This window comes from Acanthochromis polyacanthus, chromosome 20 (genome assembly GCF_021347895.1).
Source record: "Acanthochromis polyacanthus isolate Apoly-LR-REF ecotype Palm Island chromosome 20, KAUST_Apoly_ChrSc, whole genome shotgun sequence".
Taxonomy (NCBI): Eukaryota; Metazoa; Chordata; class Actinopteri; family Pomacentridae; genus Acanthochromis; species Acanthochromis polyacanthus.
Window position 1 is genome coordinate 14,956,804 of NC_067132.1, and position 14,658 is coordinate 14,971,461.

At 38.3% G+C, this 14,658-nt stretch overlaps 1 protein-coding gene and 2 long non-coding RNA genes across 3 annotated transcripts; 2 read left to right on the forward strand and 1 right to left on the reverse strand.

Moving 5' to 3' along the window:
- Window positions 1–2,660: 2,660 nt before the first annotated feature.
- LOC110972727 (beta-1,4-galactosyltransferase 1-like) lies at window positions 2,661–14,335 on the reverse strand. The gene is made up of 2 exons (XM_051940745.1): window positions 13,670–14,335; window positions 2,661–4,156 (listed from the first exon to the last, which is right to left on the reverse strand). Exons 1-2 carry the CDS (start codon window positions 14,075–14,077, stop codon window positions 3,476–3,478), a joined length of 1,089 nt encoding a protein of 362 aa, XP_051796705.1. The 5' UTR covers window positions 14,078–14,335; the 3' UTR covers window positions 2,661–3,475.
- LOC127531409 (uncharacterized) lies at window positions 5,438–6,318 on the forward strand. The gene is made up of 2 exons (XR_007938532.1): window positions 5,438–5,877; window positions 6,230–6,318. It is a non-coding gene; the product is annotated as an uncharacterized LOC127531409 (long non-coding RNA).
- LOC127531408 (uncharacterized) lies at window positions 6,869–9,054 on the forward strand. The gene is made up of 4 exons (XR_007938531.1): window positions 6,869–7,030; window positions 7,560–7,612; window positions 7,761–8,031; window positions 8,604–9,054. It is a non-coding gene; the product is annotated as an uncharacterized LOC127531408 (long non-coding RNA).
- Window positions 14,336–14,658: the final 323 nt, after the last annotated feature.

Sequence of the window (14,658 nt, forward strand, 5' to 3'; positions counted from 1 at the left end):
GGCTGCATGCCATTGTTGTTTGGACTTCAAGGTCGATTTGTTTGTGCGTCACATCCGTGTTACGCTGATTGGTTCTTTCTCGTTCAAGCTACATTCGTTAGCCCCTCCTTTTTGAAATCGTCTACTATCATCACAATGCCAGACTGCCTTTATTTGTATTTATATTAATACATAAATAAAGTCAGTCTGGATTTTCCAGGCAACAAAAGTGAAGGTGTTGAGACATAGCTGACCAATTTTCGAGATATTTTCACAAAGTTTGTACAAATGGTATGTGTGAAAATAGAGCATTTGTCAGTTATAGTGTGCTTTATAAGGAGGTAATATAACATAAAAAAGAGTTTGAGAAATACTAACTCTCAAACACAGCACTCTCTTTCATGGTGAACCATCAAAGTTCAGTCTGCCGCCATGGCCACGCCCTTTGACTGCTGTGTGCGATTTTGATAAATTCTCATCCTAATGTTGTGTTGTATATACTGTCCAAATTTGAGGTCCTTTACAGTTACAACCTGTGAAGAATAAATCACTGAAAATGAAAAAAAAAACAGCCAAAATCTGACATTTATTTCAAAATGGTGGACTTCCTGTTGGGTTAAGAGTGTGGGTTCAAGAGGCTTCTTTTTTCATCCTAATTTGCTACATATGCACACCAAATTTCGTAGACATGGGTGAAAGTTGTTGTGGGGGCAGACAGTAGTTAATGTTCCACGGCAAAGCATAAAAGTTCAGGTGGTTGCCAAGGCCACGCCCTTTGGTTGATGAAGATGATTTTGAGAAGTTATCATCATTATGACCTGTTATACGTACTGGTCAAATTTGAGGTGTCTTGGAGCTATCCCCTTTGAGTAGTTAACCACTGAAAATTGTGAAAATTACTAAATATCTCACAATTAATCCAAAATGGCGGACTTCCTGTTGGGTTTAGGTTTTGGGCCCCCCTGGATTTTTTTGTTCACTCAGATGTGCTACACATGCCCACCAAATATTGTGCATGTAGCTGAAACAGGCTGTGGGGGAAATTTGTTAATAATGCCACAGGGGGCGCTATAGCACATGCAGTGCTGAGATGCAGACAGTGTCCTTCCTTTAGCCAACTGTGATGTGTGTGGCAATTTTGGTGAATTTCCAAGCATTTCTAATCTGTCAAAAAGTATTTCCTGTTTTATGGCGAATGATCAAATTTCCAGGGGCCGCCATGGCCACGCCTTTCAGCTTTTGAGGAAACTTTTGATAACTGTTGATCATGATGTCATGTTGTCTATACTGGCCAAATTTGAGGTCTCTAGGAGTTAACCCTTGGAGGAATTTGCTCTTGAAAATGAAAAAAAAATCTCCAAAAATTGTCCACTTCATTCAAAATGGCGGACTTCCTGTTGGATTTAGGTATGGCTCCAGGAGGCTTTTTTGTGCGTCCCGACATGCTACATATGCCTCCCAAATTTGGTGGACGTTAGTGAAATGTGATGCCAGGGCTTTTTATTAAAATTACTGTAGGGGGCGCTTTAGCACATCCAGTGCCGAGATGCATACAGTGTCCTTCCTTGGGACGACTGTGATGGGTGTGGTAATTTTGGTGAAGTTTTCAGCATTCCTAACCTATCATAAAGTACTTTGTCATGGCAAGAAAGCATTGCCATTCAACAGCATTGTATCAAAAGTCAAAATCTTCACAATGTGGAATTGTCAAGGGCTGAAGAGTCAGCTGACCAATTTCCAGAATGATATGACAAAGTTTGGAGCAAAGGTGAGAGTCACTGGGAGGGTGTGGGGATACTCACGAGCCCCCAGCTGAGCACCGCTTTGTTGAAGTTCTCCCCGGAGAATGAGAGGAATGCCTCTCTGCAACTTTGTGTTGCAGAGAGGAAAACTCTAACTGTTGTCTGTGCTGACAGGTTTGGTTTCTCCAGATCCATTTTTTAGTTTCTTAAGAAAAGTTTCTAAAATCAGTTATTGCCTTTAGTTCAATGGAAGCTTATTCCATTTTGTTATTGCTTTGTAGGAGAGGGTCAATTGTCCAAAGGCAGTTTTACGTAGAGGGACAAACCCACAAAGCCTTTAGAATGCAAAGCACCCCAGTAAAGAAGAAATTGTAACTGGGAAAATTTACATGACAACTACAGTATATCTGCTGATCAGATGGTAAATAATGCTTGTTAATATTGTAGAGACATCATCACATATGTGGGTACTGTGCAGAATGCTATGCTTGCATTGCAACGACTATGAATAAATATCAAACCCTTCCATCAGAAAAAAACAGATACATAAACCACTGCATTATTGCCACAATAAAAATCGTCCCATTGCCATTCCAATACCGTGACAACCAAAAATAGTGAAAACAACAGTAAAAACAATTTTCAACAATAAATATAATAACAGGTTTCTCACTGTCATAGTAGTTTTCCTGTGTGACCCATATGACAATAATAAAATTATGAAAGATATTGCATTTCTCAGACGTCCGATATGAATGAATAGAACTAAATGATGCAAATTAACAACTGTAAAAGTAAATGTTAAAGTAAGTAAAGTAAAGTAAATTAGCCATCACATAGCATTGACCATTGTGCAAGGAAGGAAGTGATCAGACAACTTCAGAAAGTCTGGTGGTCACCATTCCTGGCACAAACAGTAGACAAAACATTACAAGAATGCACAGTGTGTGTACACTTTAATGTAAGAAAAGCATTTTCAGCACCACTTGCACACATTCCACCACCAAACGGTCCATTCCAACACTTAATGATGGACCATATAGACATGACAGAACGAGGAAAAGGATTCAAATATATCTTGATAGTAACTGACAGATTCAGCAGATGGATAGAAGCACCTCCAACAAAGGGGCCAGACTGTAGGTCGACAGCCAAGTAAAAACTATTTTCAACCACAAATATAATAACAGGTTTCTCACTGTCATAGTACTTTTCCTGTGTGACCCATATGACAACAATAAAAATATGAAAGATGTTGAAATTCTGTCAGACATCTGACATGAATGAATAGAACTAAATGATGCAAATTAACTGTAAAAGTAAATGTAAAAGATATAAAATCCCTTCACCACCTCATGTACTATTTAGTCACAGGGACTGGTTTCAAGATAGACTTTGACTTTGATCAGTAATGGTCAGATTTCAGACAGACAAATTAATGTTTTGCATCAACCTGTGTAGACTATTTACTATTAATACATTCTGGAGTGTTGTTCCTCCTTAAAGTGGCAGACCTGAATACTTCTGCGATCACATCATAATCAGTCCATCAGTGTGACTGTAATCCTGCTTTCTTATATGATGCCAGATGACAAAAAAACAAAACAAAAAAAAACATCACTGGTTTTATCTTTGACAGCATGTTGTATTTTATCTCTAAATACCTCAACTAACCTTCAAATTGTATTCAAGTACCATGCTTGACGAAAAGTCTGTTGTGTCTCTCTCAAATTTATTAAGTGCCAAATGTAGTTTTAAATGTTTTTATAGTTTGCTGGAGCCTGAATATCCACGGTGATAAAAGTGTACAATGCATCCTTCACAATCTCCTTGACTGTGTAATTCAGGGAATTAATCCCATCTACATCCATGGTGCTCTTGGTGCGTCTCAGTATGCCATGATTCTTTGGATTGGCCTCATTGTGCAAGTCTCTGCGATGTTTGATCATCTTGTACCTTCCAATTTTAGAGTCAGGCCGAGAAATGGACATCCCACGGAAGACGATTCGTTTGTAGATATCGTCATCCTCACCACCCCAGCCCCAGTAATTGTTTGGGAAGCCATTAATTTTCAAGAATTGATCCTTGAAAAGTGAAGAGACTCCACCGTAGTAGGTTCTGTAGGGTAAGTGAAAATTATGTTTGTCGATAGCCACAGACAAGTGTCTGGGGTTGTCAAAACATTTGTAGATGTTGCGGTCATCTAGGGGAACCAGGTCTACATCAGAGAACACAAAGCAGTCATAATCATATTGCTTCAGGGCTTCAACATATCCTACATTCATCAGTTTGGCCCGGTTGAACACACCTACTCCATCCTGGTTGATGACATACACACCATAGTCCAGCTGCTGCCGCATCAACATAGGATGGAGAAAATACAGCCAGTGTTTGAGGTGCTCATGTCGATTTCGGAATGGGATGATGATTGCCACCTAATCAAAAGAAAGTTTGGTTCAATAAATGTCTTTTAGTCCTTTTTTAAGGAAAAGAAATGCATGACAGTGTGTAAAATGTTTTCACCCTCTGCACCCCAAACAGAGACTTTTTTGGCTCTGTTAAATAAAATTTATATTCATTGTAGATTAATTTTTACCTGTAATATAAAGTATGGCTAGACTATGGAGTAATAGGAGTGCCAAAATATAAATGAATAAATAAATAAATAAATGTGGAAATAGAAATAGAAATAAATAATTAAATAAATAAATGTGGAAATATAAAGAGAAATAAATAAATAAATAAATGTGGAAACATAAAGAGAAATAAATAAATAAATGTGGAAATATAAAGAGAAATAAATAAAAAGGAAAATTTTTGTCTTTGCTTCTACCTTTTCTGTTTTTTCCTTTATTTATTTCTCTTTATATTTCCACATTTATTTATTTATGTATTTATTTCTCTTATATTTCCACATTTATTTATTTATTTCCCTTTATATTTCCTCAATCCACCAAGAAAAGGAAAAATGCAAATCAGTTTGCTCTGGGCGGGGATTCTGAACACAGGAGTCCTGCCTGACACCAGCTCCCGGCACGGCTGAAGTGAAGCCATGTCACCGTTGAGCTTCGGCTTATTCTGCCACTGATAAGAAAATAAACATTAATTTACCGAATTAGCAGCGTCCTTTCAGTGTCTGAGGGCAGAATCAGCCGAAGCTCCACAGTGACACGGCTTCACTTCAGCCGTGGTCAGAGCTGGCGTAAACTTACCGTGACGTCACCCGTTGGTTTCAACGCCGAGAAAATGAAGCCCGAATTCTGCTACTTCCTTGTCGCCGTTTTGGATTTTTTGGAGCCAGTGACGTAAAAAGCGTCATCAAACAGACTGGACCGGAGAGCAACTAGGGGTAGGATTGGCTGAGGACTCTCTTATCCCGCCCACATTCTGTTGCTGTCTATCAAGTATAGCCACGCCCCCTGGCTCCGCCAACTTTAACGATTTATTTAAAATTCAGTATTGATTTATTTTGAGATCGGCCACCTGATCTCTCATTTTGACCATGAAAACTAACGGGAAAAAAATCCTGAGCCGTAGAACATCAGTCTATCAAATTTTATTTTTTCCAAAAATAAACTGGGGTCTATGGAGAAAAAGCTTTTTGGAGCCAACCCTAGCGGACGGTGTGATATTGCAAGTTTTTGACACTTCCGGGTTGGCTTCAATTCTGGAGCCAGATGCTACGTCCACTATATATACAGTCTATGGGTCGGAGCTGGCGTCAGGAAAGAAGCCTGTGTGCGGGTACGACTCCCCACCCTGAAAAGGAAGCCCCGCCCAGAGCAAACTGATTTGCATTTTTCTACTTCATGGTGTCAGGCCATTATGAAATAACCACCAAGAAATAAAATGCAAATCAGTTTGCTTTCACTTGGTGGACTGAGCTGTCAATCAAATGGCTCTAGGCGGGGCTTCCTCTCCAGGGTGGATAGTCGTTCCTGATCACAGGCATATGAAGAGTAGATACGACACGCCCCTCTGAGCGGCGTGCCCAGAGCCCTAGAGATAGTAAGAGTTGCGACACTCCCATAGGGTGCCGTTGTACGCTTTCTTTCGGTATACTTCCAGGTTGTGGAGGCTTGTTTAGTTCCAAGCACCGCTTCGACAGTGATAGCCACCGTTCATTTGCACTGCAGGTTGTTGAGTATATGTGGAGGTAAGTTGATGAAATGCCTACCTCTTTTGAATTGTCAACTGCCTATATTTTATCAGAGGCTCTTTATGATGCATATGCTGAGCTTTATTTGTATTTGCGCAGCGTAATTATATATATTTTTTATCTTGGTAGACGACCGAATTTCTGCTACTTTTTTTAGCTCGACTCTGCTGTTAGCTGTGAAGTTATCTCCAGGGATATATTGACGGATTAATTGTTGATGAGTCGCTACCTCTTTTTAATTGTCAAGACTACGTCCTTTATATGAGACCTTTTATAATGCATAAACTTATACTTGTAAGTATTTAACAAATATATTTATTAATATCTATCGTATCTATCTATCTGCCAGTATCCCGAGAGCAGTCACTGAAGACACGAAGACCCTCATTGTTTCTCCCATTGTCAATAAAACATACTATTTCATTCATCAAAGCATAATGAGTTGTTATTCTTGAATATATATTTTGTGTATGTCTTAAAATGGTTATAGTGAGTCAACTCCTGCCTCATCACAAGTGGCTGGACACTATCTGCTGAATGGACTGTTGTTACTCTGCTTTTCAATAACTCCCAGACTACGGGTAAGTGAATCAGAGAAATATAGACATTGTCTGGAAATACAATAATCCAGCTGGGCAAAAATTAACATCTTCAATCATCTTACATTTCTGTGTAAGTCGATTTTCCATGCTAACACAAATGTGAAACATTCCCTCCAAAACCCCAAAAGTGTCTTTAATATGTCACCTTACGGCTCAAAATGTAAAACTGACATTTACATACATACTCCAATGAATTAATAATCAAACAAGTACTTGGAGGTGTGATTTTATTCCTTTTTTACCGTGAAATCGCCGCTCTCAGTCCCATAGAAGGAAATGACAGCGCTGCCTGTTTGGAACTATTCAGGCTTACATGAACCACGTGACCGCCCCGCTGCGAGAGCATGAGTGTCGCAACTCTTACTATCTCTAGGGCTCTGGGCGTGCCTACGGAGACGCGAAGCGAGCGGGGGCAAAGTTTCAGTGTTTTGCATTGATGTGTACGGCACGAAAATTAAAACAAGAAGAATGCCGGCTCATTGTGCGGCATACAGTTGCACACTACATCGGACAATCAAGACAAGGAAACTTGGAATAATTTTCCACAGGTAAGAATGGTTTTGGGCTCGTTTTTTATTATTAAATCTTGTTGAGGGTCTATGAGAGCTAACTAGTTAGCCATTAGCAAAACATTAACACGAGTTAACAGCTGGACAACCAAATACCAGACGATTAATAGTAGCTGTAGTACAAGCAGTAGTAGTAATACGAAAAGTACAAGCAGCAGTAGTAGTATAAGTAGCTGTTAGAGTCGTAGAAGTAGTATCAGCATGTGTAATAGTATTACAAGTTGTAGTAGCAGTGACCGTATCAGCAGCAGTAGTTGGTGTATTACCACTAGTAGTAGCATTACAATTAATACCGCCAATACTACCACTAGTATTCTCTTGTGAGATCTGATAAGGTAAAGTGAAATATTGCATTAACAACAATACTCCCTCCTGCATTGAAACAACAAAAGTACCAAAGAACAGAACTTTTGAAAAATAGTGTTCCTTTTTTCTTTTTGCCTGTTTATATATTAACTTCCTCAATGGTGGGGAAAATGTTGCTGTGGCCCATTACATGGTGAGCCAGAGAGGAACAGGCCGACATTCCCACATCACTGGACGCAGTGTACATAATCAAAGGTGATCCATGGTTATGTAACTAATTACAATCATGAGTATCAGATATATTTTTATAATACTGGAAAGGAAATTCCTGTTATATACATGCAGTTGTAAAATTTAGAGTAATTATGTATTATTATTATTATTATTATTTTTTCATCTACAGAATTGAAAGATTATGGCGAGATGTGTATGGAAATGTCCTTGACTTGTTCCGCACAATATTTCTCAATTTGGAAGTGGAAGGGTTTCTAAACCCTGAAAATGAACTGGAGTTATTCACTCTCCACTGGACCTACGTCCCACAGCTGCAGCAGCATCTTCAGGCATTCAAGGAAGCCTGGACTCACCATAGTTTGAGGACAGAGAGAGGTCAATCCCCCATGCAACTGTGGCTTAGTCAGCCACGTGAGGGAAATGCTGCTGATCCAGTTGAGGTATGAATCCCCTCTTGTACCTTTACCTTCCTGTCTTCCTTTATATTTGTTCATGTTAACTTTATTATTTCTACTTTGGTACTGGATGGTTCACTTGACAGAGAAAAAAAATGTAATGCGTGTGATCTCACTTTCTGATTCAGAGTCCAGATTTGATTTCTTAACAAATTGAAATTACCAAAGCATATTTAACAAACACAGTGTAGATGTATGCTGTCTAAGACTGCTAGGAGAACCTGGACATTTCAAAAATACTATACTTGGTTTAGTTGCACAATAATATCTATTCTTTATAGAGCTGTGACAGGTCCTGTAGTTTCTGTACTTGGTATTTTTAAATTTTAACATATAAACATATGCATAGATATTTCAATGGTGTAAAATAATATCTATAATATCTATACAATTTTATAGTTCATGAATTTACTCCTTGCACATCTTGTCCAACCCACATTTGAAATCAAGTTTTGCCATACCATGTAGTCCCTAATCTCATTTACTTTTTTTTATTTCTTGAGGCGTGTGCATTTCTTAATATAAGAGCTTGCTTTCAAATTATGCTTTCCTTTCAGGTTGCTGCTGATTATGGGATAGACTGGACAGGACCTCACACCCCATACCCAGAAGGTGTCACTGTACCTGATGCACAACTACCCCGGCAGCTTACACAGGCTGAAGTTACATCATTGCCTGATCCGGCCGTCCCTTTTTCTGCTGCACTATGGGCATACATGGATACAGTGTATATTCTTAAGGACATTTTTTCAACAAACCTAGACATATCACAACTCACCTTAACAGAATCAGAATGAAACAAACAAGACTCAAAAGAATGCTGCAAATTTTTGTTGCATAATTTTATGACCAGTTGTGAATTTCAAATAAATGCCTTTGAAAACAACAATGTACAAAGACACAGCAAAGGGATATAAAACTGCTTTTATTGCATGCTGAATAGTTTGACAGCTTTTAAAAGCATTAGAACAATGTGCCAATAAAAAGGTTTTTTAATAGAACTGACAATTCTTTTCTTTAACTTCCAAACATTACAACTGTTCTCCAAAGACAGTCTTCCACAAGTGTGGAAACATTTTGTTGTCGCAGAAATGCACAAACCTGAACCATCGTTTTTGAATCTTTCACATAAAAATAAGCTATTTCATTAATTCACTCTCTCAGCTCTCACCTTTAAACTGTCTTCTTGCGACAACTCACAGGCCGCCACATTTCTGTTACATGTTAAATGTCACACACAACAATTTGAGCCTGACAGCAGCAAAAACAAGAACTGTTGTGAACCTTCTTTTGAAGCATGTATTAGCCTCACAAGCTTACATCACATCAGAACAATTGTCAAAACAACTAAACATATCTGTTTTAACATTTTATGTGTTTTGGTAGCATTATTTGGACTCTCACACAGCATACGAGATGGTAAGCCATACTGAGCAACAGCTGACCTGAACAGTGGTGGATTTGTTGTTTGTAGCTGCTCCTATGTAAACTATGAGCCTGCTAAATCCATCCACTCCTGCATGGATCACGATTTGCCGTATATAAAAGTCACAGTGAAAATATGAATAGAAATGTATAATTATAGGTAGTTACAGCCATAGGCGTCAGTTTAGGGGGGGACGGTGGGGACGTGTCCCCCCACTTTTTGTCAGGGGTCATTTTGTCTCCAACACATTCAGATTCTTCACATGTAAGCCGTTGTAAACCCAGTTATTTTCAGCAGTATAGAAAATTCCGACGCTCCTGAACGCACCATCCGCACTCGGCCGAGAGTTGCACAGACATGCAGCACACCTTCGTGAGGTTAAAAAAAACGTGCAGATGCAAAATTTGCGCCCGTGTCAAGTGGAAGCTCCGACCAGAGGCGTGCAGGGGCAAAATTTCGGCCCGGGAGAATTAGTACTATAGCGGCCCACAGACCCCTCAAGCCGTATGTACTGATGGCGCAACAGGATGAACCTCCGTCTTTGGTGCGGTGGTAGTCAGTTCAAACCCAGCTTGTGGCATTTTGCCGCCATTCGTCGACATTTTCTCAAAGTGCTGTGGTCTCCATCCCCCCCACTTTTAAAAACAAACTGACGCCCTTGGTTACAGCAATGCCACAGTAATAAGGAACAAGGACAAATTATCTCAATAAATGCAACGTAAAGACAACCACAATTACAATAAACAACAGAATTATTATTATTAATAATTATTATTTATTTATCTCTCTCTCTAGGCTGTTATATACTTGCAGCAAACCCCTCTCTCCTCAGAGCTGCTTCCACTTCTTCCTCAACCCATAGTCTTTGGGAAACCTACACGGAGTAAAGAAAAAGTAGACAGAGAAGTAAATAAGTATGTACACAACAACATATTTATAAAGAAATCATGCTAATAAATTAAGTACAAAGAACTGAATTAGCCAATATACTGTAGACCAAAGCTATTTAATTTGATAAGTATAGCATTGTTTGGTAACATTTCAATTATTTGAAAGCAGTCCTAAAGAATTGCCTATAATCCCAAACAAAAAACGGGTTTGGAGGAAGAACATCGATGCTAATCTGGATATATATGAGTTAGGCTTTATAACTACAATTGGTAGTATTGGTGGTATTAATAGTAATGCAACTACTAGTGGTAATACACCAACTACTGCTGCTGATACTGTCACTGCTACTACAACTTGTAATACTATTACACATGCTGATACTACGTCTACGACTCTAACAGCTACTTATACTACTACTGCTGCTTGTACTTTTCGTATTACTACTACTGCTTGTACTACAGCTACTATTAATCGTCTGGTATTTGGTTGTCCAGCTGTTAACTCGTGTTAATGTTTTGCTAATGGCTAACTAGTTAGCGCTCATAGACCCTCAACAAGATTTAATAATAAAAAACGAGCCCAAAACCATTCTTACCTGTGGAAAATTATTCCAAGTTTCCTTGTCTTGATCGTCCGATGTAGTGTGCAACTGTATGCCGCACAATGAGCCGGCATTCTTCTTGTTTTAATTTTCGTGCTGTACATATCAATGGAAAACACTGAAACTTTGCCCCCGCTAGCTTAGCGTCTCCATAGGCACGTCGCTCAGAGGGGCGTGTCGTATCTACTCTTCGTATGCCTGAGATCAGGAACGACGAGGAAGCCCTGCCTAGAGCCATTTGATTGACAGCTCAGTCCACCAAGTGAAAGCAAACTGATTTGCATTTTATTTCTTGGTGGTTATTTCATAATGGCCTGACACCATGAAATAGAAAAATGCAAATCAGTTTGCTCTGGGCGGGGCTTCCTTTTCAGGGTGGGGAGTCGTACCCGCACACAGGCTTCTTTCCTGACGCCAGCTCCCATAGATATATACAAACACTAGATGGCTCATGAGCGCTGTCAGCCTATGGGGAGCGACGTCGCCATATGGCGGCCATCTTGGGACAGGGCTGCTCGATCACTCATAACATTAAAGTCAATGGAGCATGGATTTTAAAATCACTGTAGATTGCTCAATTTTCAACCGATTTTAGAACAGCTTGGTTTGTTATAAACATCAGAGATGTACTTGTTTTACTGCTTACATAAGAATAATTAAAACCATTGAATTCATATAATAATGAACACAGATATCATCTTTTTTCAGCATAAATGGATGTGAATGTAATTTTATTATTTAGCATTGCACTTCTTTATTACTATCAGCTTTCTAATGCACAGATAAAAACAAAGCTCAACCAAAATCAATGCACAACAAACAGAGATGTTGTCTTTTCTTTTCATGAACCTGGTGCCTACATTACCCACAATGCATTTCGGCTGCAGGCTAACTCATCCAGGCATAGATGTATACAAACAATAAGTCTAAGGTCTCAATCAAAGTCTCTTAACAAGCAAATAAATACAACCACAACCACAAAGAATGTAATTTCGCCTAAAGATTCGGTTCTCAAAAAACGTTGGTCTCAGGAAAACCTAATAATTCAAAATCAGATTGTGAGTAACACCATCTTCAATGTGAGTAGCCAGGCAGAAAAGACACACAACTATGCCGCATTTTTCAAAACGAAAAGCTGCGATTTCGGAATTGAGCCCGAATCATAGCCACGTTAATAAGGTTTGTAATAAACTAAACCGTTTGTAAATCAATCAAGAATTGAGCGAGTTGTGAGTGTTAGAGTGAGGAAATCATCCACCTTACCATTGACTACAGTACAGTGCGCCTGAGCAGTCCCCTGTCCTAAGATGGCCGCCAAGTGACGACGCCGCAGACTCCGTCTTGAGACATCTAGTGTTTGTATATATCTATGCCAGCTCCGACCACGGCTGAAGTGAAGCCGTGTCACCGTGGAGCTTCGGCTGATTCTGCCATCAGACACTGAAAGGACGCTGCTAATTCGGTAAATTAATGTTTATTTTCTTATCAGTGGCAGAATAAGCCGAAGCTCAACGGTGACATGGCTTCACTTCAGCCGTGCTGGGAGCTGGTGTCAGGCAGGACTCCTGTGTTCAGAATCCCCGCCCAGAGCAAACTGATTTGCATTTTTTCTTTTCTTGGTGGATTGAGGAAATATAAAGGGAAATAAATAAATAATAAAATAAATAAATAAATGTGGAAATATAAAGAGAAATAAATAAGTAAATGTGGAAATATAAAGAGAAATAAATAAAGGAAAAACAGAAAAGGTAAAAGCAAAGACAAAATTTTCCTTTTTATTTATTTATTTATTTATTTCTCTTTATATTTCCACATTTATTTATTTATTTATTTATTTCTCTTTATATTTCCACATTTATTTATTTCTCTTTATATTTCCACATTTATTTATTTCTCTTTATATTTCCACATTTATTTATTTATTTCTCTTTATATTTCCACATTTATTTAATTATTTATTTCTATTTCTATTTCCACATTTATTTATTTAATTATTTATTTCTCTTTATATTTCCACATTTATTTATTTATATTCTGATTTGGCACTCCTATTACTCCATACTAGACAAGCAAGAGAGAGAAAATTCAAAAATGTCTTCTGAGCAGAATGGCAAAGTTATAAACCTAAAGTTGAACTTCTTTAATTATTTAACTTTCAAACAATTTAGTTTTTCCTTGTACAGAATCTCATTTATTCAAATAATAAATATTTGTTCTCATTTAGATGAAATGAATTAAACAAAACCTATAAACTGTCAGGGTCTCTATTGTAACTGATCAAACCAAACAGAATCAGTTCAGATTCAGTTCATAATGTCAGTAGAAAATTTTAAATTAAAAGGAAAAAAATAAACCTTTGCTTTACTTTCAAACGGACAAAACAAATTTGTCATTAAACATTTAAGTTGCAAAACCTTTTTGTTTTTCACATAATTCCATATGAATTCTTTTATAGTTTTGATGTCTTCAGTATTAATCTACAATGCAGAAAATAGTGGAATAAAAGCCACTGAATGAGAAGGTGTGTCCAAACTTTTGACTGGCAGTGTAAATTTAATACTTTTAATGAGGACATCCATTTTTAAAATAAATTCCACGGATTATAATTTATAGTAAACACTTCCAAATAAAGCAGTTGTTTCTTTATCATTATTTTCACTGCTTTTTAAAAACAAATTCATTTTCTTCTCAACTCCTTCATCTACCTTCTGTGTTGCGATACAGTCTGGTGGCTTGTACCGTCCTCCCTCCTGGAGAGGACGACTGATCTTCTTTCTCACCTCCTCCAAAGTCAGATTCAAGTTAAACTCCACTTGGAGAGGTCCCAGAAGCTTTGGAGAAGGGTCAGTACAGGGTCCCAAAGTCTTGTTCGTAGAGGTGTGTGTCGTTCCTTGGCTGACTTTTGGGTCCTGCATCTGTGTCGTTCCTTGGGTCACTTGTGGGTCTTCAGTCTCTTTTACCTTCCAGAAAAATGTGTGCTTTCTATTTGGCACAGGATATGGGAATGCTAAAGAAGTCAAAAAGCTGTTTTTGCTGTCGAAAATAACTTCAGCAAGAAACACCAGACTGAGGAGAATTAAAGCTGTCAGGAAGGTGAAGAGTTTTCTCCTCATTTTTGCTGTCCTAAACTTTGAGTGTTGTGTATTCAATGACCCAGTCAGAGCTCTGCTGCCTGTATTTCTATTTGCAAGTCAAAAGTGTTTCCAATAAAAGAGTCACAAGGTCGTTTTTTTAAATTTCCGTTGATCATCTCGTGTTGCTTAATCAGATCAGGTTGGGCCTCATACCTGTGTTCCTCATACCTAATAATTATGACTGCATCATTTCTTTGATGTTCAAGGTGAGAATGTAGGGAGAGATTCAGTTTAAGGTGGCATACTATGTGTTTGAGTATGTCAACAACAATGCTCAAGTACTCAAATAAATGTGATACAGAACACACGATGTTCTGTTTGTTACATAAACACAGCATGAACATCATTGGGATTTGGATTTCATGTATCATCAATACACACTTACACACATTTTTCTGCTGAAAACAAAGCAGCCGGTTTGAGCCACGTGATTGAGACAATGTTCATTTCAGCGAAACTTTAGACTCGTAAGCGTTGACAAATTCAACAGTTAATGTTGTTAGCTCAGCTACAAAGCTGCAAATATGTGTGCTCAACTTCTGTTGAAGACCATATGCATG